At 41.7% G+C, this 18,244-nt stretch overlaps 1 protein-coding gene across 5 annotated transcripts in view; it reads right to left on the minus strand.

Annotated features, from left to right (window-relative positions):
• Positions 1 to 18,244, minus strand: part of GAB3 (GRB2 associated binding protein 3) — an 88,124-nt gene that overhangs the window by 37,873 nt on the left and 32,007 nt on the right. For 3 of the 5 annotated variants that reach the window (XM_008249459.5, XM_089323682.1, XM_089323683.1), the window contains 3 exons: positions 14,596 to 14,899; positions 10,948 to 11,167; positions 9,955 to 10,436 (listed from right to left, as the gene is read on the minus strand). In XM_008249459.5, the coding sequence (XP_008247681.1) occupies positions 9,955 to 10,436; positions 10,948 to 11,167; positions 14,596 to 14,899 (1,006 nt within the window). The remainder of the gene's footprint in view (positions 1 to 9,954; positions 10,437 to 10,947; positions 11,168 to 14,595; positions 14,900 to 18,244) is intronic. The other 2 variants (XM_089323684.1, NM_001171383.1) reach the window with 1 other exon arrangement.

Here is an 18,244-nt window from a genome sequence, read left to right on the forward strand (position 1 = left end):
CTTCTCTCTGTGTGTAACTCTGACTTTCAAGTAAAATAAATAAATCTTAAAAAATTATGTATTTTATTTAAAAGGCAGAGTTACACACACACAGAGAGAGAGAGAGAGAGAGAATATTTCTTCTTCTAGTTCACTCCCTCAATGGCCACAACAGCTGGGGCTGGGCCAGGCTGAAGCAGGGGACCAGGAATTCCATCTGGGTCTCCCATGTGGATAGCAGGGGCCCAAATACTTGGGTCATCATCTGCAGCCTTCCCAGGTGCATTAACAGGGAGCTGTATTGGAAATGTAGCAGTTGGGACTCAAACTGGTGCCCATATGAGATGCCAGGGGCAGCTTAACCTGTTGCACCAAATCACAAGTCACTAAATAAAGTAAATAAAACAAGTAAATGATTGTGGCATTTATTACATGATCCTTTGAGCTTAGAGATGGTGGAGGCAAGATTGGATGTTTGAGATGAACAAGAGGATGGGGTAAACAGAGAAGCAGTAACATTGTGGGGCACCACTGAGGTCTTTGACCATGAATTGATGACTGATCTCCTACAGCAATGTTCTCTGGCATAGTGAGTGCAGGACAGTTTGATTAATCCAGGGTTACAAGCTTGCCAGATGAATGTGACAAAAATGTGATATGAAAACTTACAATAACTTTTAAATTGAAGGAGATGTCCAGAAGGCATACCAAATACTTCTTAACTCATTCTATAAAGTCATTTTACCCTAATACCCAAACTAGATGAAGCCATTTTAAGAAAAGACAACCACGGGGCTGATGCTATGGCGCAGTGGGTTAATGTCCTGGCCTGCAGTGCTGGCATCCCACATGGGCGCTGGTTTGCATCCCAGTAGCTCCACTTCTGATCCAGTTCTCTGCTATGGCCTGGGAAAGCAGTAGAAGATGGCCCAAGTCCTTGAGCCCCTGTACCCACGTGGGAGACCCGGAAGAAGCTCCTGGCTCCTGGCTTCAGATTGGCGCAGCTCCGGCTGTTGTCACCAATTGGGGAGTGAACCATCGGATGGAAGACCTCTCTATCTCTCTCTGGCTCTCCTCTCTCTGTGTAACTCTGACTTTCAAATGAATAAATACATCTTAAAAAAGAGAAAAGACAACTACAAACCAATATATCCCAAAATCCCCAACAAATTAATAGCAAATGAAATCTAACAATTTATATTTTTTAAAAAACCATTTGCCATGACCAATTGAAATGTATGTCTTTATTTATCTTAAATTATACATACTTATGTATCATGTGATGTTTTGATACATGTAAACACTGTGTAATGTCCAATCAAGGTAAACATATCTAATTCCTCAAATATTTAACATTTCTTTATGGTGAAAACCTGCAAAATCCTACCTTCTAATTTGTTTATTTCAAGGAGAAATTCACAGTACATTATCTAAAGATAATACATAATATAACCCCAGAACTTCTTACTCCTATTTAGCTATAACTCAGCGCCCATCAATCAACCTTTCCCCATTCCTCCATCTCTAGCCTCTGGTAGTCATCATTATAATCTTAACATCTATGAAATCACCTTTTTTCTAGACTCCACATACCAATGAACTCATGTGACACTTGTCTTTCTCTGCTTGGCTTATTTCATTTAACATAATGACCTCGAGTTCCATCCATGTTGTTGTAAATGACATGATGTCATGCTCTTTATGGCTAAGTAGTATTCCATCGTGGATATACACCACATTTTCTTTATCCATGCATCAGTGGTTAGACACTTAGGTTGTTTCCATTTCTTGGCTATTGTGAATAGTGCTGCAATAAACATGGGAATGAAAATATCTCTTTGACAGAGTGGTTTCATTTCCCTTGGATGTATACCCAGCAGTGGGGTTGCTGGATCATATGGTAGTTCTACTTTTAGTCTTTGAGGAGCCTCCACACTGCTTTCCACAAGGGCTATACTAATTTGCATTCCCACCAACAGTGCACAGGGATTCCTTTTTTTTCCATATTCTCAACAACACTTGTTACCTTTTATCTTTTTTATGATAGCTATTCTAACTGTAGTGAGGTGATACATCATTGTGGTTATGATTTGCATTTCCCTGATGATCAGTGATGCTGAGCATGTTTTTTAGAAAAGATTTGTCGGGGCTGGTGCTGTGGCACAGTGGGTTAAAGCCCTGGCCTGAAGTGTCGGCATCCCATATGGGCGCCAGTTCTAGTCCCGGCTGCTCCTCTTCCAATCCAGCTTTCTGCTATGGCCTGGGATAGCAGTTGAAGGTGGGCCAAGTCCTTGGGCCCCTACACCCACATGGGAGACCTGGAAGAAGCTCCTGGCTCCTGGCTTTGGATCGGCACAGCTCCAGCTGCTGCGGCCATCTGGGAAGTGAATTGGCAGATGGAAGATCTCTCTCTCTGTCTCTACGTCTCTCTGTAACTCTGTCTTTGAAATAAATAAATCTTTAAAAAAAAAGAAAAGATTTGTTTATTTACTCACTTGCAAGAGTGAGTGAGTGAGAGAGAAAGAGAGACATCTTCCATGCATTAGTTCACTCCCCAACTGGATGCAATGGCTAGGGCTAGGTCAGGCCAAAGCCAAGAGCCAGCAATTTCTTTTGGTTTTCTCAGTGGGTGGCAAGTGCCTAAGTACTTGGGCCAGCTTCCGCTGCTTTCCCAGGCACATTAGCAGAGAGCTGGATAGGAAGTGAAGCAGCCAAGACATAAACTAGTGCCCGTATGGGATACCCGTGTTGCAGGTGGCAGAGTAACCCACTACACCGCAACACCAGCCCGACTATTGAGCTTTCTTTCATGATTCTGTTGGTTATTTATATGGCTTCCTTTGAAAAATGTTTGTTCAGCTCTATTGTCCATTTTTAATTGTTTTTTTTTTTTTGCTTTTTTTTTTTTTTTTTTTTGCTATTGGGCTGAGTTCCTTATATATCCTGGATATTAACCTCTCATTAGATGTATAGCTTGCAAATATCTTCTCCCATTCTGTAGGTTGTTTCTTCACTCTGTTATTTCCTTTGCTGTACAGAAATTCTTTAGTTTGATGGAATCCCATTTGTCTGGTTTTGCTCTTGGTCCCCATACTTACGGATTCTGATCTAAAAATCCTTTTCCATTACAATGTACTTAAGTGCTTCCCCTAAATTTTCTTCTAGTAGTTTTAAAGTTTTTGATCTTAAATTTAGGTCTTTAATCCATTTTGAGTTGATTTTGAAATGAGGTGAGAGAGAGGTATAATTTAATTCTTTTGCACAGATATCTGATTTTCTCAGCATTATTCATTTTTTTAAAGATTTATTTATTTGAAAGACAGTGTTACAGAGAGGCAGAAGCAGAGGCACAGAGAGAGAGAGAGAGAGAGAGAGAGAGGTCTTTCATCTGCTGGTTCACTCTCCAAATGACTGCAATGGCCAAAGATGTGCCAATACGAAGCCAGGAACCAGGGTCTCCCATGCTGGTGCAGGGGCCTGAAGCACTTGGGCCATCTTGTACCGCTTTCCCAGGCCATAGCAGCGAGCTAGATTGGAAGTGGAGCAGCTGGGACTGGAACCACTGCCTAGATGTGATGCTGGCACTGCAAGCGGTGGCTTTCCTTGCTACGCCACAGCGCTGGCCCCGACACTCATTTTTAAAAATATTTTTAAGGTATACAAATTTCATGTATTTCATATATACAGATTTAGGAGCATAGTGATACTTCCAGTCATACCCTCCCTCCTTCCCACACTCTCACCCTTCCTCCTCCTTCCTCTCTTATTCCCTTTGTTAATTTTTACAGTGATCTACTTTGTTTACTTTATAAAATTAATCCTACACTAAGTAAAGAGTTCAACAAATAGTAAGAAGAAAAAAAACGCTGTTCCTCAGCAGTAGAGACAAGGGCTGTAAACAATCATCGAATCTCAAAATGTCAATTTCATTCCTATACATTACATTTTTTGGTACTCTAAAAGACCGTCCTTTTTTCAATGCATGTTTTTAGCACTTTTATCAAAGATCAGTTGGCTGTAGATGTGTTGGTTTATTTCTAGTGTTTTTACTCCATTAGTCTATCAATTTGTTTTCATGCCAATATCATGATATTTTAATTACAGCTTTGCAATACATTTTAAACTCAGGTAGTGGAATGCCTCCTGCTTTATTCTTTTTTCTCAATATTTTGCAATTCCATAAAAATTTTAGTAGTTTTTTCTAGTTCTATGAAAAATGTCATTGGAATTTTGATAGGGACTGCATTGAACCTGTAAATCACTTTGGGTAGCATCAAATTTTAATGATACTGATTCTTCCAATCCATGTACCTGGGGTATCTTTCCATTTCTTTGTGTTGTCTTCAATTTCTTTAATCAATGTTTTACAATTTTCATTGTACAGCTCTTTTGTCTCTGGCTAAATTTATTTTTAGATATCTTATATTTTTGGTAACTATTAGAAATGAGATTGCTTTCTTTATTCCTTTTTCAGATGATTCACTATTGGTGTATAACAGTGCAGCTGATTTTTTTGTACATTGACTTTGTATTCTGCAACTTTGTTGAATTTATTAGTACTAACAGCTTTTTGGAAGAGTCTTTGAGGTTTTCTGTATAAAATCGTTATCTGCAAACGGTGACAATCTGGCCTCCTCCTTTCTGATTTATTTATGTCTTTTATTTCTTTCTCTTGAGTAATTTCTCTGGCTTGGACTTCCAGTACTATATTGAATAAAAGTGGTGAAAGTGGACACATTTGTCTTGTTCCAGATTTTAGAGAGAAAGTCTTCAGCTTCTCCTCATTCAGTATGATATTAGCTGGTGGATTCTTAGAGATGTATGGCCTTTATTATGTTGAGATACACTCCTCTCTTTTTTTAAAAGATTTATTTATTTATTTGAAAGTCAAAGTTATACAGAGAGAGAAAGAGAGGGAGGGAGGGAGGGAGGAAGGGGGAGAGAGAGAGAGAGAGAGAGAGTCTTCCATCCACTGCTTCACTCCCCAACTGGCCACAACGGCCAGAGCTGTGCCAATCTGAAGCCAGGAGCCAGGTGCTTCCTCCGGTCTCCCATATGAGTGCAGGGCCCCAGGACTTGGGCCATCTTCTACTGCTTTTCCAGACCACAACAGAGAGCTGGATCAGAAGCGGAGCACTCGGGACTTGAACCGGCACCCATATGGGATGCTGGCACGGTAGGTGGAGGCTTTACCTGCTAAGCCACAGTGCCAGCCCTGTGATACATTCCTTCTATACCTAAATAGTTCAGAATTCTTATCAGGAAGGGATGTTGAATTTTATCAAATACCTTTTCTGCATCTATTGAGATGACCATATGGTTTTTGTTCTCTGTTCTGTTGATGTGGTGCTTTATGTTTATTGATTTGTGTATGTCAAACCATCCTTGAATCCCTAGGATGAATCTCATTTTTAAAAAAATTATTTATTTAGTTGAAAAGCAGAGTGACAGACAGAGAGAGGGACACACACACCCACCCTTCCACCCCCCCCCCAACATCTTTCATCTACTGGTTCATTCCCCAAATGGCTGCAACAGCCAGTTCTGTGCTAGAAACTACATCCTGGTCTCTCACATGAGTGGCAGGGGCCTAACTATTTGGACCATATTCCACATGGCATTAGCTGGATGCTATATTGGAACCAGAGTAGCTGGGACTTGAAACAGCCCTGTGATATGGGATGCCAGCATCACATGTGGCAGCTTAACCTGCTATACCACAACACTGGCCCAAATCCCACTGCACCATGGTCATCTTTTCAATGTGGTGTTGGATTTGATTTTTCTAGCATTTTGTTGAGGATTTTTGTCAAGTCGGATTTTTTTTCAGGTATATAAGGCTGGTTCACTATTTGAAAATCAATTAATGTAATTTATCACATCAATAGTCTAAAAAAGAAAAATCACATAACAATATCAATATGTACAGAAAAATCATTTTGCAAAATCCAACACCTAATCCAAATAAAAACTCTTAATAAACTAGAAATAGAAGAAATTCCCCCAGCTTGATAAATAATACCTACAAAAAAACCCTACAGCTAATGTACTAAATGGTGAGAAACTCAAAGCTTTCCCCTTAAAATCAGGAACAAAGCAAGAATATCCCTCCCATCAATGCTTTTCACATTGGACTGGAATTACTAGTTAATGAAACAAAATAAAAATAAATAAAAATATGCATATGTTCACAGATGACATGATGGTCTATGATGGATCTTTAAAAAGTTCATGGAAAATGTATATTTTTTAAAAATATGCATGGTTGGGGCCGGTGCTGTGGCATAGCAGGTAAAGCTGCTGCCTTCAGTGCTGGCATCCCATATGGGCATCAGTTCGAACTGCTCCACTTCCAATCCAGCTTGGATCCAGCTATGGCTTGGGAAAGAAGTAGGAGATGGTCCAAGTTCCTGGGCTCCTGCACCTGCAGGGGAGACCTGGAAGAAGCTCGTGGCTCCTGGCTTTGGATCAGCACAGTTGCAGCCATTGCGGTCACTTGGGGAGTGAACCAGCGGGTGAAGATTCTCTCTCTCTCTCTCTCTCTCTCTCTTTCTTTCTCTCTCTCTGCCTCTGCCTCTCTGTAACTCTGCCTTTCAAAACAAATAAATAAATCTTTTAAAAATTACATTAAAATAAAGTTATTTTTATGCCAAATGAATTTATTCCAGGTATGCAAGCCTCAGTCAACATTTTAAGATCAGTCAATGTAATTCATATCAACCAGACTAAAGAAGAAAAATCATATGATCATATCAGTAGATACTTTGAGTTTCTACCAGTACCTTTTAATTCTATCTTTCCAAGAACTTTGAAGTACCTTTGTACTTTCCTATATACCAGTTATGAAGTAGTGGAGTTTGAAATTAAAATGAGAGTAGCATTATATCAGCACTTTCCAAAATGGTATACCTAGGTATAAATATAACAAAATATGCACAAAATTTTTAAGGAAAACTACAAAACTCTGATGAAATATGGTAAATCAAAAAAACTACATAAATGGAGGTATTCCATGTAAGTGGATAGGATCCTCAATATTGTCAAGATGTCAATTCTTTCCAGTTTGATCTATAGATTCAATGCAATTTCAATCAAAATCCCAGCAAATTATTTTGTGTAATTGACAAATTGATTCTAAGGTTTGTATGGAGAGGCAAATGACCCAGAATGCTTCACACAATATTAAAGGAGAACCACTTTGGAGGACTGACACTATCTGATTTCAAGACTTACTATGTATAAAGTTACAGATATCAAGACTGTGGTATTGGTGGGGGAAAAAAAAAACAGATCAATGGAACAGAACAGACAGCCAAGAAATAGACCCACATAAAAAACAGTCAACTAATCTTTGACAATTCAATGAAGCAAAGGTAATCTTTTCAGCAAATGGTGCTTGGAACAGTTGGATATCCACACGTAAAAACAAAGAAAAATGAATCTAGGCACAGACCTTATACTCTTCACAAAGTTAACTCAAAATTGATCATAAGCCTAAATATAAAATGAGAAACTGTAAAACTCCTAGATAATAACATAGGAAAATATCTAGATGACATTTCGTTTGGTGATGCCTTTTTAGATACAACACCAAAGGTATAATCCATGAAAAAAAAAATTGATGAGTTAGACTTCCTTAAAATTAAAAATTCTGTTGTATGGAAGACACTGTTAGGAGAATGAAAAGATAAGCCAGACTAGGAGAAAATATTTGCAAAAGATTGTTACCAGAAATATACAAGAAAGTCTTTTTTAAAGATCAATTAATTAATTAGTTAATTTGGAAGGGAGACAGAGATTGATCTTTCATCTGCTGGATCACTCCTCAAATGGCTCCAACTGCTGGGACTGGACTAGGCCAATGCCTGGAGTCAGGAACTCCACACAGGTGGCAGGGACTCAAGTACTTGAGTCATCATGCCCTGCTTCCCAGGTGAATTAGCAGGTCACTGGATCAGAAGCAGAGTTTCTAGGATTCAAACCAGTGCTCTAATATTGGATGTGAGTATCCCAAGCAGCAGCTTAACCCACTACGCCACAACACCAACCCCAAGAAACTCTTTAAATTCAGCAATAAGAAAGAAAACAACCTTATTAAAAATGGCCTGCAAACCTTAAAAGACACCACCCAAAAGAAGACATACAGATGGCAGTCAAGCGTATGAAAAGATGCTGCAAATCATATGTCATCAGGGAAATGCAAAGTGAAACAATGAGCTACTGCTATACAACTACTAGAATGGCCCAAACCCAGAGCACTGACACCACCAAATGCTGGGGAGGAGGTGGAGCAATAGGAATTCTCATTTCAACAGATGTGTTTCTTAGTATGTATGTCAAGGATTTGAAAACTTACCTCAAGATAAAAGCCTACACATGAATGTTTACAGCAGCTCTATCATAATTACCAGACCTGGAAGCAACTAAGTGTCTTCTACCAGTAGGTGAATATAATATGGTATATCCAGACAACAGAATATTATTCAGTGGTAAAAATAAATGAGCTATCAAGCCATAAAAAGATACAGAGGAAGCTTAAATGCATAGTTCTAACTGAAATAAACCAATCAGAAAGGGTTACATCCTATACAATTACAACTGTATATTCTGGAAAATCCAAGAAATAAATTAGAAAATTAAGTGAAATGAACAAATTCATTGAAAAAATATAGTTTATCAAAAGGTACACAACAAGGAATAGAAAATCCAACTAAAGAGGATGAATTCTTAATTGAAAAATCTTTCCACAAAGCAAACTTCAAGCTCAGCAGGTTTTTCTGGTAAGTTGTACCAATTACTTAAGATAGAAATAATACCAATTACATATATGCTTTTCCAGAGAATTAAAAAAGAGGAAAAGCTTTATAGTTTGCTTTATGAGGTCAGAATAACATTTTTGCCAAAACCAGATAGACATTATGAGAAAAATATTATAGGCTAACTCTCCCTAATGAACACTAATTTTAAAAAGTTTAAAACAAAATATGAGTAAAACAAAGGTAGTGACTTATAAAAAGGCTGCTTCGTCATGATAAAGTTGTGTTAATTCCAGGAATGTGAGATTGGTTTAGCATTCAAAAATAAAACAATAAACTTCTTCATAATATCAAGGTAAATATCATATGATCATAACATGTTTTGGTCACAAAAATGGTAAGTACATGAAGGATTAATTTATTACATTTATTACATTTTTCTAAGTGAAATACATCAAACATGGAAAATCATATGAATTCATTTACATGTGGAATCTAAAAATGTCAAACTCATAGAAGGTAAACAAATGGCTGACGGGGACTAGTCAGTGCGGGGATCCAATATACAGAATGGATGATGTTAACTAATTCAATTGGGATAGTCATTACACAATTCAGACACATACAAAATCATCATGTTGTAAATGTTGAATATATACGATCTTTGTCAATTAAATTACAAGTTGACCTCTTCAAAAGCATCATGTAATAGATCAATTTGTGAATATGTGAAATCTCTCCCTGGGCACCCACCATGGCCTGCCATTGAGAACTCATCCAGGCTCAGGGCTTTCAATGCCATACATGGACTCCCAAACATCTGTCACCATCCCTGACTGTTCCCCAAACTGCACACTTCTATGTCCAGCTGCCTGCCTATCATTTCCAGTCTACTTAGTCTTGGTCCCTTGTTATAGGCTTGCCCACATCAGTCCTTGCCTTTGTGGTGGGCTTCCCACCTGAGACTGAGCTGTTAGTGTCTGGAGTGATTTGGGAACCCACTGGGGACAGAACATGATGTCTTTTGTCTCAGCTCAATTCCATTCTCTTCTTTACTTCTCTCACATGCACAAGGAACTCTGAGACTACAGACTCCAGCTCCTTTCTTCTATTTTTCAGCAAACCCACCAGCCTCTTCTCTGCAAGCTCTGAGCATGCCAGGCCCCCAAGGATCAGCATAAGCTCTGTCTGCATGTGAAACTTAGCATCTGACACTTACCTCTCCATGACCTCACATGGTCCAAACCAGATAGAGAGATTCTTCTTGGAGCCGTAGTGCATTCTGAGTTCTTGCTGCTGCTGTGCCCCCTCCACAGGACCTGCTCTTCTTGGCGCCGCTCAGATAGATGGCTTGGCTTAGGGGGCCGTGGAGGAGGGGTGTTGGACATAATGTCTAGTTCTTTTGCCCCACAGGGCAAAGAACCTTGGTTCCTATCTATCTGAATGGTGGAATTTAGAGAAGTTTCCAATAGTGATGAAGAAGACAAGTGGTCCCTGGATGGCCCATTTATTTCTCTACTCCAGAAAAGAGCAGCATGAGGCCTCGTGGAAGGCACTTCCTGAGATCCATTCCCATGGCGTGAGGGGTGGACCAAGTTACTGGAGGGTGGTGGTTGCAGGCAGTCAACAAAAACATCGTCGAATGAAGTCTGTTCCAATGAGCGGTCTGAGTTTGACCAGCTATCACATCTGGTAGGTAGACTGAAGGAAAAGAAATAGGTATGTTTGACCGAAATGTAGCCATCGACCCACCACAAAGCCCATGCTGGCCTGATTCTCATCCCTCCATTTCCACTTTTGTACGATTCATATACCACATTCCCTCTACAGCCATGTTACACCAACACCTTGGTGCAGGGGAAAAAATGGTTTGTGGCTTTTTTTCACACTATAAGCATCAGATTGAAATGAAGACACAAAGTTAGAAATGAAAGCCACACTGCTGAGAAACATGACTCAATTTGTTTAGTATGGTGCATGCTTCATCTTTCATAGTGGTTGATAGTGATCTGTCCTTGCCTTGGAGGTGGCAGGAAGAGAGGTGAGAGCAGACAAGCCCACTAGAATAGGCTACCACTAAATAGACTGATTTGGTCAATCACCTTGAGTGTATCTCAGCAATGGACTCTGCAAGAGGAGGTGATGGGTTATGTGAACAGAGGATAGCATGCTAGGAGGCCCAGGTCACACAGAAGGCTGAGTGTAAGCATACCTGGCATGGTGCAGTCTTCCAGTCTCACAGTTGGACAGAACCAGATAATCAGGAAGAAAGGGAAACTCTGACTCACTTCTGGTTTCCTCAGTGGCTATGGTATTAGTGTTTGGGTCATCTCTTGGCAAGGAGGAGCTGGCAGCAGAGGCGGTTGGAAGGGAGCTGGCAGGGGATGGCTGCAGGGAGGAGGGTGTGTGAGAGAGGCTCTCCATGGAATCTGCTGGAGAAATCATTTCCAGGTTAATGCTGTAACAATGACTATAACACTCACTCCAAACGTCTTAAACAGCATCTATAAAGCCAAATAGAAGATGCAAATCGCAGCTGGTGTTTGTACTGATGGAGGAGACCATTTCCCCAAGCTATAAACAATGTCTGGGAAAGAAGGCCAATGTTCCAAGAGTGAAGTGTTGAATCAATTAAGAGTTAAAAAAAACAAGCATTCTTGGCCTAAAAATCTGCAGTTAGATTGTCTACACATAGCTTCTTCAAGGCCTTTCAGCAGCCCTGCACCATTATTTATTCACCTAATATATATATATATATATATATATATATATACATATATATATACACTTAGGATTATGTATATACTGATATATATACATATCTATGTTTTTCTATATAAAACAACACAATATTGCATCTAGTATATGTGCAAAACTGTTCTAATCCCAATGATGCAGCCAAGACAAAGACTTTGCCCTTATCAGTGTTTATATGCTAGCAGAGGACACAAATTAAAGAATCCTGTTAACAACTGGTGTAAATAAAGGGAAGGAAGGAAACATGGTGTTGTGATGGCTCTCAAAATGTATTTGGTGGTGCTGGCATTGTGGCGTAGCGGGTAAAATTGCTGCCTGCAGTGCTGGCATCCCATATAGGTACCGGTTCAAGTCCTGGCTGCTCCACCTCCAATCCAACTCTCTGCTGTGGTCTGGGAAAGCAGTGGAAGATGGCCCAAGTCCTTGGTCCCCTGCACCTGTGTAGGAGACCTGGAAGAAGCTCTTGGCTCCTGGCTTTGGATCAACGCAGCTCCAGCCTTTGCGGCCATTTGGGGAGTGAACCAGCAGATGGAAAACCTCTCTCTCTCTCTCTCTCTCTCTCTCTCCCTCCCTCCCTCCCTCTCTGTAATACTTCTTTTCAAATAAAATAAATAAATCTTTAAATAAAAAATGTATTTGGATCTGGAACCAATGACAACTCTAGGTCAGAAAAGGCCAATGGGAAGCCTGATTTTATTTCCCTTTTAAACAGAGTTGGCAGTTCAGGATTCCTGAGTCAATGTGACCTAGACTTCCTGGGTTCAATTCCAGGCTCTGCTACCTAACCACAGTGAACTTGGCCAAGTAACTCACCTACCTTCTCCAAATTTTCTTCTCTGTAAACTGAAGGTAGTGATAGCAAATATCCCATAGAACCAGTTTGGGGATAAGATGAGTTAATATGCAAAAGTGGAGCTTCTGGCCAGACACATGCAATATAGTCACTACTCTATCATTGCTGGAGACTCAACTCTATAAAAATTTTTTTGATGCATCTGTGCCTACACTGTAGGAGGTTGCAGTTATCTGTGGCAAACTGCAGTTTGAAACTATTAAATGGAAAACAGAAATAAATAAACATGTCATCAGCTTATAATTGCCCATCATTCTGAGTAGTTGTATGAAATCTGCTGTCTTGCTCCATCCTGCTCAGGGCATTCTGAATCATCCCTTGTTCAGTGCATCTCATTTGACATTTAGTGTCTGGCTTTGTTAACAGACCTATTGCTGTAGTATCACAGTGCTTGTGTTCAAGAAACCCTTATTGTACTTAACAATGGCTCCAAAGTGCAACAAATTCAGGTACGTCAAAGAGAAACCTCAAAGAGCTTCCTTTCAGCAGAGGAGTGAAAGCTCTTAATTTCACACAAAAAGAAAAAAGGGCATACACTGAGGTTGCAACAAATACAGTAGCAACAAACAAATCTTCCATCCATAAAATTTTAAGAAGGAAAAAGACATTTCTGCTATGTGTGCTGTTGTACTTCAAATTGCAAAGTTACAGTTGTAGAAAGTGATCATATGGTTGGCCGGCGCCGCGGCTCACTAGGCTAATCCTCCGCCTAGCGGCGCCGGCACACCGGGTTCTAGTCCCGGTCGGGGCGCCGGATTCTGTCCCGGTTGCCCCTCTTCCAGGCCAGCCCTCTGCTGTGGCCAGGGAGTGCAGCGGAGGATGGCCCAGGTGCTTGGGCCCTGCACCCCATGGGAGACCAGGAAAAGCACCTGGCTCCTGGCTCCTGCCATCGGATCAGCGCGGTGCGCCGGCCGCAGCGCGCCGGCCGCGGCGGCCATTGGAGGGTGAACCAACGGCAAAGGAAGACCTTTCTCTCTGTCTCTCTTTCTCTCTGTCTCTCTCTCTCACTGTCCACTCTGCCTGTCCAAAAAAAAAAAAAAAAAAAAGAAAGTGATCATATGGTTTAGAACTACCTACAGCTGTAGGAATCTGCTGCAGGGGGCCTGGGGGGAGGGCTTTGGAACATATTCCCACCAGATAAAGGGTGGACTATTGTATGTTAAAAGCCACAGGAAAGTACTTAAGGTTCAATTCTCAGCTGAAGAAGATCCTGCCCTTATTTCTGGGGGTGGGAGTGGGGGGGGTTGGCAGGCAACTACAAGAAATGAAAGGAGTGGTGGTGCCTCACTCATTCCTGTTACCCTTAGGTTACTTGGCAATGTATTATGTAAATATATATAGTATGGTATAACTCCTGGATAAGGAAAGAAACAGCTAACATGATCCATGAATACATACCTAGTTTGGGCTCAAGTTAAGAAATAACCCTGACTCTCCATTGCCATCTAGTGTTATAATGTGGGATATGTCAATGACATTCAATGTAGGCCATGGGATTTAGATAAGGTTTTGTGTATTATACTAAAAAGTTTAAAGAAACCATATTCAGAATCCCATGTTTTGAGGATAAGGGAATGGTGAAATAGTTCCAGGGTCTCAACAACAAAAATCTATGAAGGGAAGTGAAGGTTACAATATACCTGGTATAGCAATGGATGTGTGTGTGTGTGTGTGTGTGCGCGCGTGTGTCTATGAGAGAGAGAGAGACTAAAAGAGAGAGTGAGTAAGCACGTGCCTTCTAATGGTTCAATTGTTCCCCCCCACCCCGACCATAAATGGCCGAGAGCAAACTTATAGCTATTTCCCTTGCAGAGACCTTGAGGCAGTTGGAGATATGAGTAATTATTTCCTGCCTTTGATAAGTAACTAAGTTCTTCCTTTCTACCCTTTGTTAATGAACACCTCAATAAACACCAGAAAAGCTGGAGTTTCATGAATCTCTGGAATATGGTTATAGTTGATATTTCTAGAGAAGCATGTGAATCATCATAACTTTCACTGTATGTATCCTCTGTGGCTGAGTGAAAGCAAAGACACGAAGGGGCTTTGAAGCCAGCAAGATCACTTGCAATGCTCAGTGTATAGATGGATTCTGTCTTCCCACATGTGAAGCTACAATTTCTGGTACTGCATTTGGAGTGAACAGCTCTGACACAGATGAGCAGTCTCGGCTCCTTGAACTGTTTGATTGAAGTAGCTCTTCAGTACAAACCACCTTTTAGCACATGGGAGTTCCACTTCCACTCTTACCTGCATGGTCTTCCAGGTGGCCAAGGTTGCAGACCTGACTGATGCTGTGCACCCACACCTGCATTTCCTCCTCCGTCTTGGCCACAAGATAGAATGTACGGGAAGTGGTCTTGACAATGAACACAAAATTATTCTGAAATTCCTTGCGAACAAAGCTGGGACCTGCATGTTTCCACACGGTGCACTCACTGAGGTCTATCACACGGATGGGCTTGCTGGAGTGCTTGCTCCTGTAGTACTCCAAGACGTCAGGGTTGCCACTCATACGGCCTCGCCGGAGGACAAACCAGCGCTTGCGCCAGGCCTGCATGGAAGCGATTCAACAAGGAGTTAACAGACCAATTGCTCTTGTTTCTCAGGCTCTGCTAAGAACATATCATGACAAAGAGAGCAGGAAAGAAGAAAACCAGCCATCTGCATGATGAAATACTTTGAATTAAAGGACTCGTGCACCACTTTCAAATCTGCTCTGGTGCATACTTTTAAAGATGGATCAGTATTGGGAAGTGTAGTCATGGTGTTCACACCCATAGTCTTAAGGTCCAGACTTAGCACAAATTTAGTGCATATTCATGCTTTAAAATACCTCTGAGCTTTGGAGTTAAGAAAATGTTTTAAGATGGCAGACACTGCAGCATTCACCCCCCTAATCACAGTGTTTCTCAATCAGGGATGGTTTTGTTTGTCATAAAGGCAGGGGCGGGTGGTGGTAGCAGTGGCAGGAATTGTCAGCATTAAGCTTTCCTTAATAGAACCAGAAACTTGGAAGGAGCTAAATTTCAAGGTAAGATGAGCAAGCAAAGCTTAGTCCATGCTCAGGAAAGAAAAGAGATTGATATTCCACAGAAACCAGTGCCACTGAGAACTACTGAGAAGTTCCTTGGCATCTCACCTACCCTTGACCTAGAATGTTTGCTGTAGACAGTACAGTCTGTTGGCCCAGTACAAAGAAGGGCTGTAGATTCCAGGCTTGGGAAAGTTAACTGCAATTGATCATATGCCCCAAGAACCCTCTGGATCTGTAAACTTCTCTGCCACCTCCTGAAGCCTGAGAGAAGGAAGTGGGGCACCTCTTCAAGTTTTCTATCTTCCTTTGCTCATTGCATGCCAACATCTTGGCCACATGGATAGCAGGCCCTTACTTTCTTTTTTATTTAGAGATTTGTTTATTTATTTGAAAGTCACACACAGAGAGAAGGAGAGGCAGAGAGAGGTCTTCCATCTGCTAGTTCACTCCCCAATTGGCCACACTGGCCAGAGCTGTGCCAATCCAAAGCCGGGATCCAGGAGTTTCTTCCAGGTCTCCCATGTGGATGCAGGGGCCCAAGCACCTGGGCCATCTTCTACTGCTTTCCCAGGCCACAGCAGAGAGCTGGATCGAAAGTAGAGCAGCCAGGACTCAAACAGGCAGCCAGGGATGCCAGCACTGCAGGTGGCAGTTCCACCTGCTACACCACAGAGCTGGCCCCAACGGGTCCTTACTTTCTGCTAAAGGGAACTGACTATAGAGAAAGGTGATATGATTATAGCAAGTCTTTCTTCGATGGGAGATGCTCAGTGTTAGTTGTCAAATGCAAGTGGAGAGATTTATAGCTCTATGGTTTTCTCTCCCATGCAGTGGCTTGTGTGACAGCAGGAAAGTGCAGGGATCTGCCAGGAAGCATGGTGACCGCTGGAACAGGAAGTCTTTTGTATCTCTAGCTTCATTTATGCCCAAAACTGTATAAGCTCACCAGTTTTGACCAGAGGCGAGGAAAAAAAGAAAAGCCACAATTTGGAGTGTCCTCAGCTTTCTCCCTACTCACAGAATGTGAGATCTGAGGTCATAGAGAACCCAAAGAGTTGAAAAGAACAGGCAAAGGCCAGTGGTCACAAATAACCCATGACAACAACTTCTTTCTAGGCTGTGGCAAGAGCAGCAAGCAGAATGAGGGCAGTCACTCCATGTCAGCTTGGGGCTTGTGAAACTTGGTTTAATTCTGCCTTTGAGAAGACGTTGGGCCACTCTGGAGACAGACAAAGCAGTGTGATTAAGTCCATTCTTTAAAAAAAGATGTTCATTTGAAAGGCAGAGAAACAGAGAGGTAGAGACAGAGAGGGAGAGAGAGAGACTGATAGAGACAAACAAAGACACAGAGAGCTTCCACCTGCCAGTTCACTTCCCAAATGACTGTGATGCCCAGGACTAAGTCAAACTGAAGGCAGGGGCCAGGAAATCCACCTAGGCCTCCCAAGTGGGTGGCAGGGGCCCAAATACTTGAGCCATCATCTGCTGCCTCTCAGAGTGTGCATAAGCAGGAAGCTGGATTTAGGAATAGAGCCAGGACTCAAATTTAGGCACTCTGATATGGGATGAGGGCATCCCAAGTAGCAGCTTAACCTCTATGCCAAATGCCTGCCCCTAAACCATTTGTGTTTGCTAAGAAAAGTTTTCATGGGGTACCCGGGATACCCCAAACTTTCCAAAAGCCACTTTTGTGGGGAAATGTGAAGAGGAACTTTGTTCCAGTTCCCAAAATTGATTCTAAAAGAGGAAATCGAAATGAACACAGAAAGAAGTTCCATGTTAATTCATTCAACAAACACAAATATGTATGCCACTGTGCAGATAACTAGGGAAGCTGGGAGAGCTGGCCACAGGCCCTGCCTCTCTCCACGCCATGGGTAGCAGGGGAAGTAGGCAGATGGATAAACTGGCATGTGGAGTCAGTGAGATAAGTGCTAAGATAAGGGAAAACCAAGATGCTGTGAACACCCAAGAGAGACATTTCTGTCAGATCCGTGGTCTGGGGAGGCTTCCAGGAAGAAGTCGTGGCTAAGCTGAGGCTGAAGCAGGGCAGAGGAAGTGGCAAGTGTAAAGGCATCAAGATGGAAAAGGCATGAAGGGTTGTATGAGTAGTTCAGCAAGGCTGGAAGGCAGCCATGAAAATGGAAGAGAAAAAGAACAGTCACACAGCAACTTGAACAGGGTGGAGCAGAGTCTTCATGATAAGTCATCCAAAATTGCCAGCCTGGCTTCTCTTAGTTTTAAAGATCCTTACCTAAGAGTTATGATTATACAAAAGCAGAAATAATGTCGCCTTAGAGCTCTTTGCTAAATAGGTCAAAGGCCCAGTTTCTTCAATGGATAAATGATAAGATAAAGCTTTTGTGCAGCAAAGGAAATGATTAACAAAGTGAAGAGATAACCCGCAGAATGTGAGAAAATACAAACTATTCATCTGATAAGAGATTAATATCTAAAATATATAAGGAGTCCAAACAACTCAATAGCAAGAAAGCAAATAACCCAATTTAAAATGTGCAAAGAGGGGCCTGGCGCTGTGGTACAGCAGATAAAGCTGCGGCCTGCAGTTCCAGCATCCCATATGGGCGCTGGTTCAAGACCCGGCTGCTCCACTTCCAATCCAGCTCTCTGCTATGGCCTGGGAAAGCAGTAGAAGATGGGCCAAGTCCTTGGGCCCCTGCACCCACGTGGGAGACCTGGAGGAGGCTCCTGGCTCCTGACTTCAGATCAGTGCAGCTCTGGCCATTGCAGCCATCTGAGGAGTGAACCAGCAGATGGAAGACCTCTCTCTCTCTCTCTCTCTCTCTCGCTGCTTCTCATCTCTCTTTGTGTAACTCTGACTTTCAAATAAATAAATAAATC

Source organism: Oryctolagus cuniculus, chromosome X (assembly GCF_051225735.1).
Source record: "Oryctolagus cuniculus isolate XC-2025 breed Fujian yellow rabbit chromosome X, ASM5122573v1, whole genome shotgun sequence".
NCBI lineage: Eukaryota > Metazoa > Chordata > Mammalia > Lagomorpha > Leporidae > Oryctolagus > Oryctolagus cuniculus.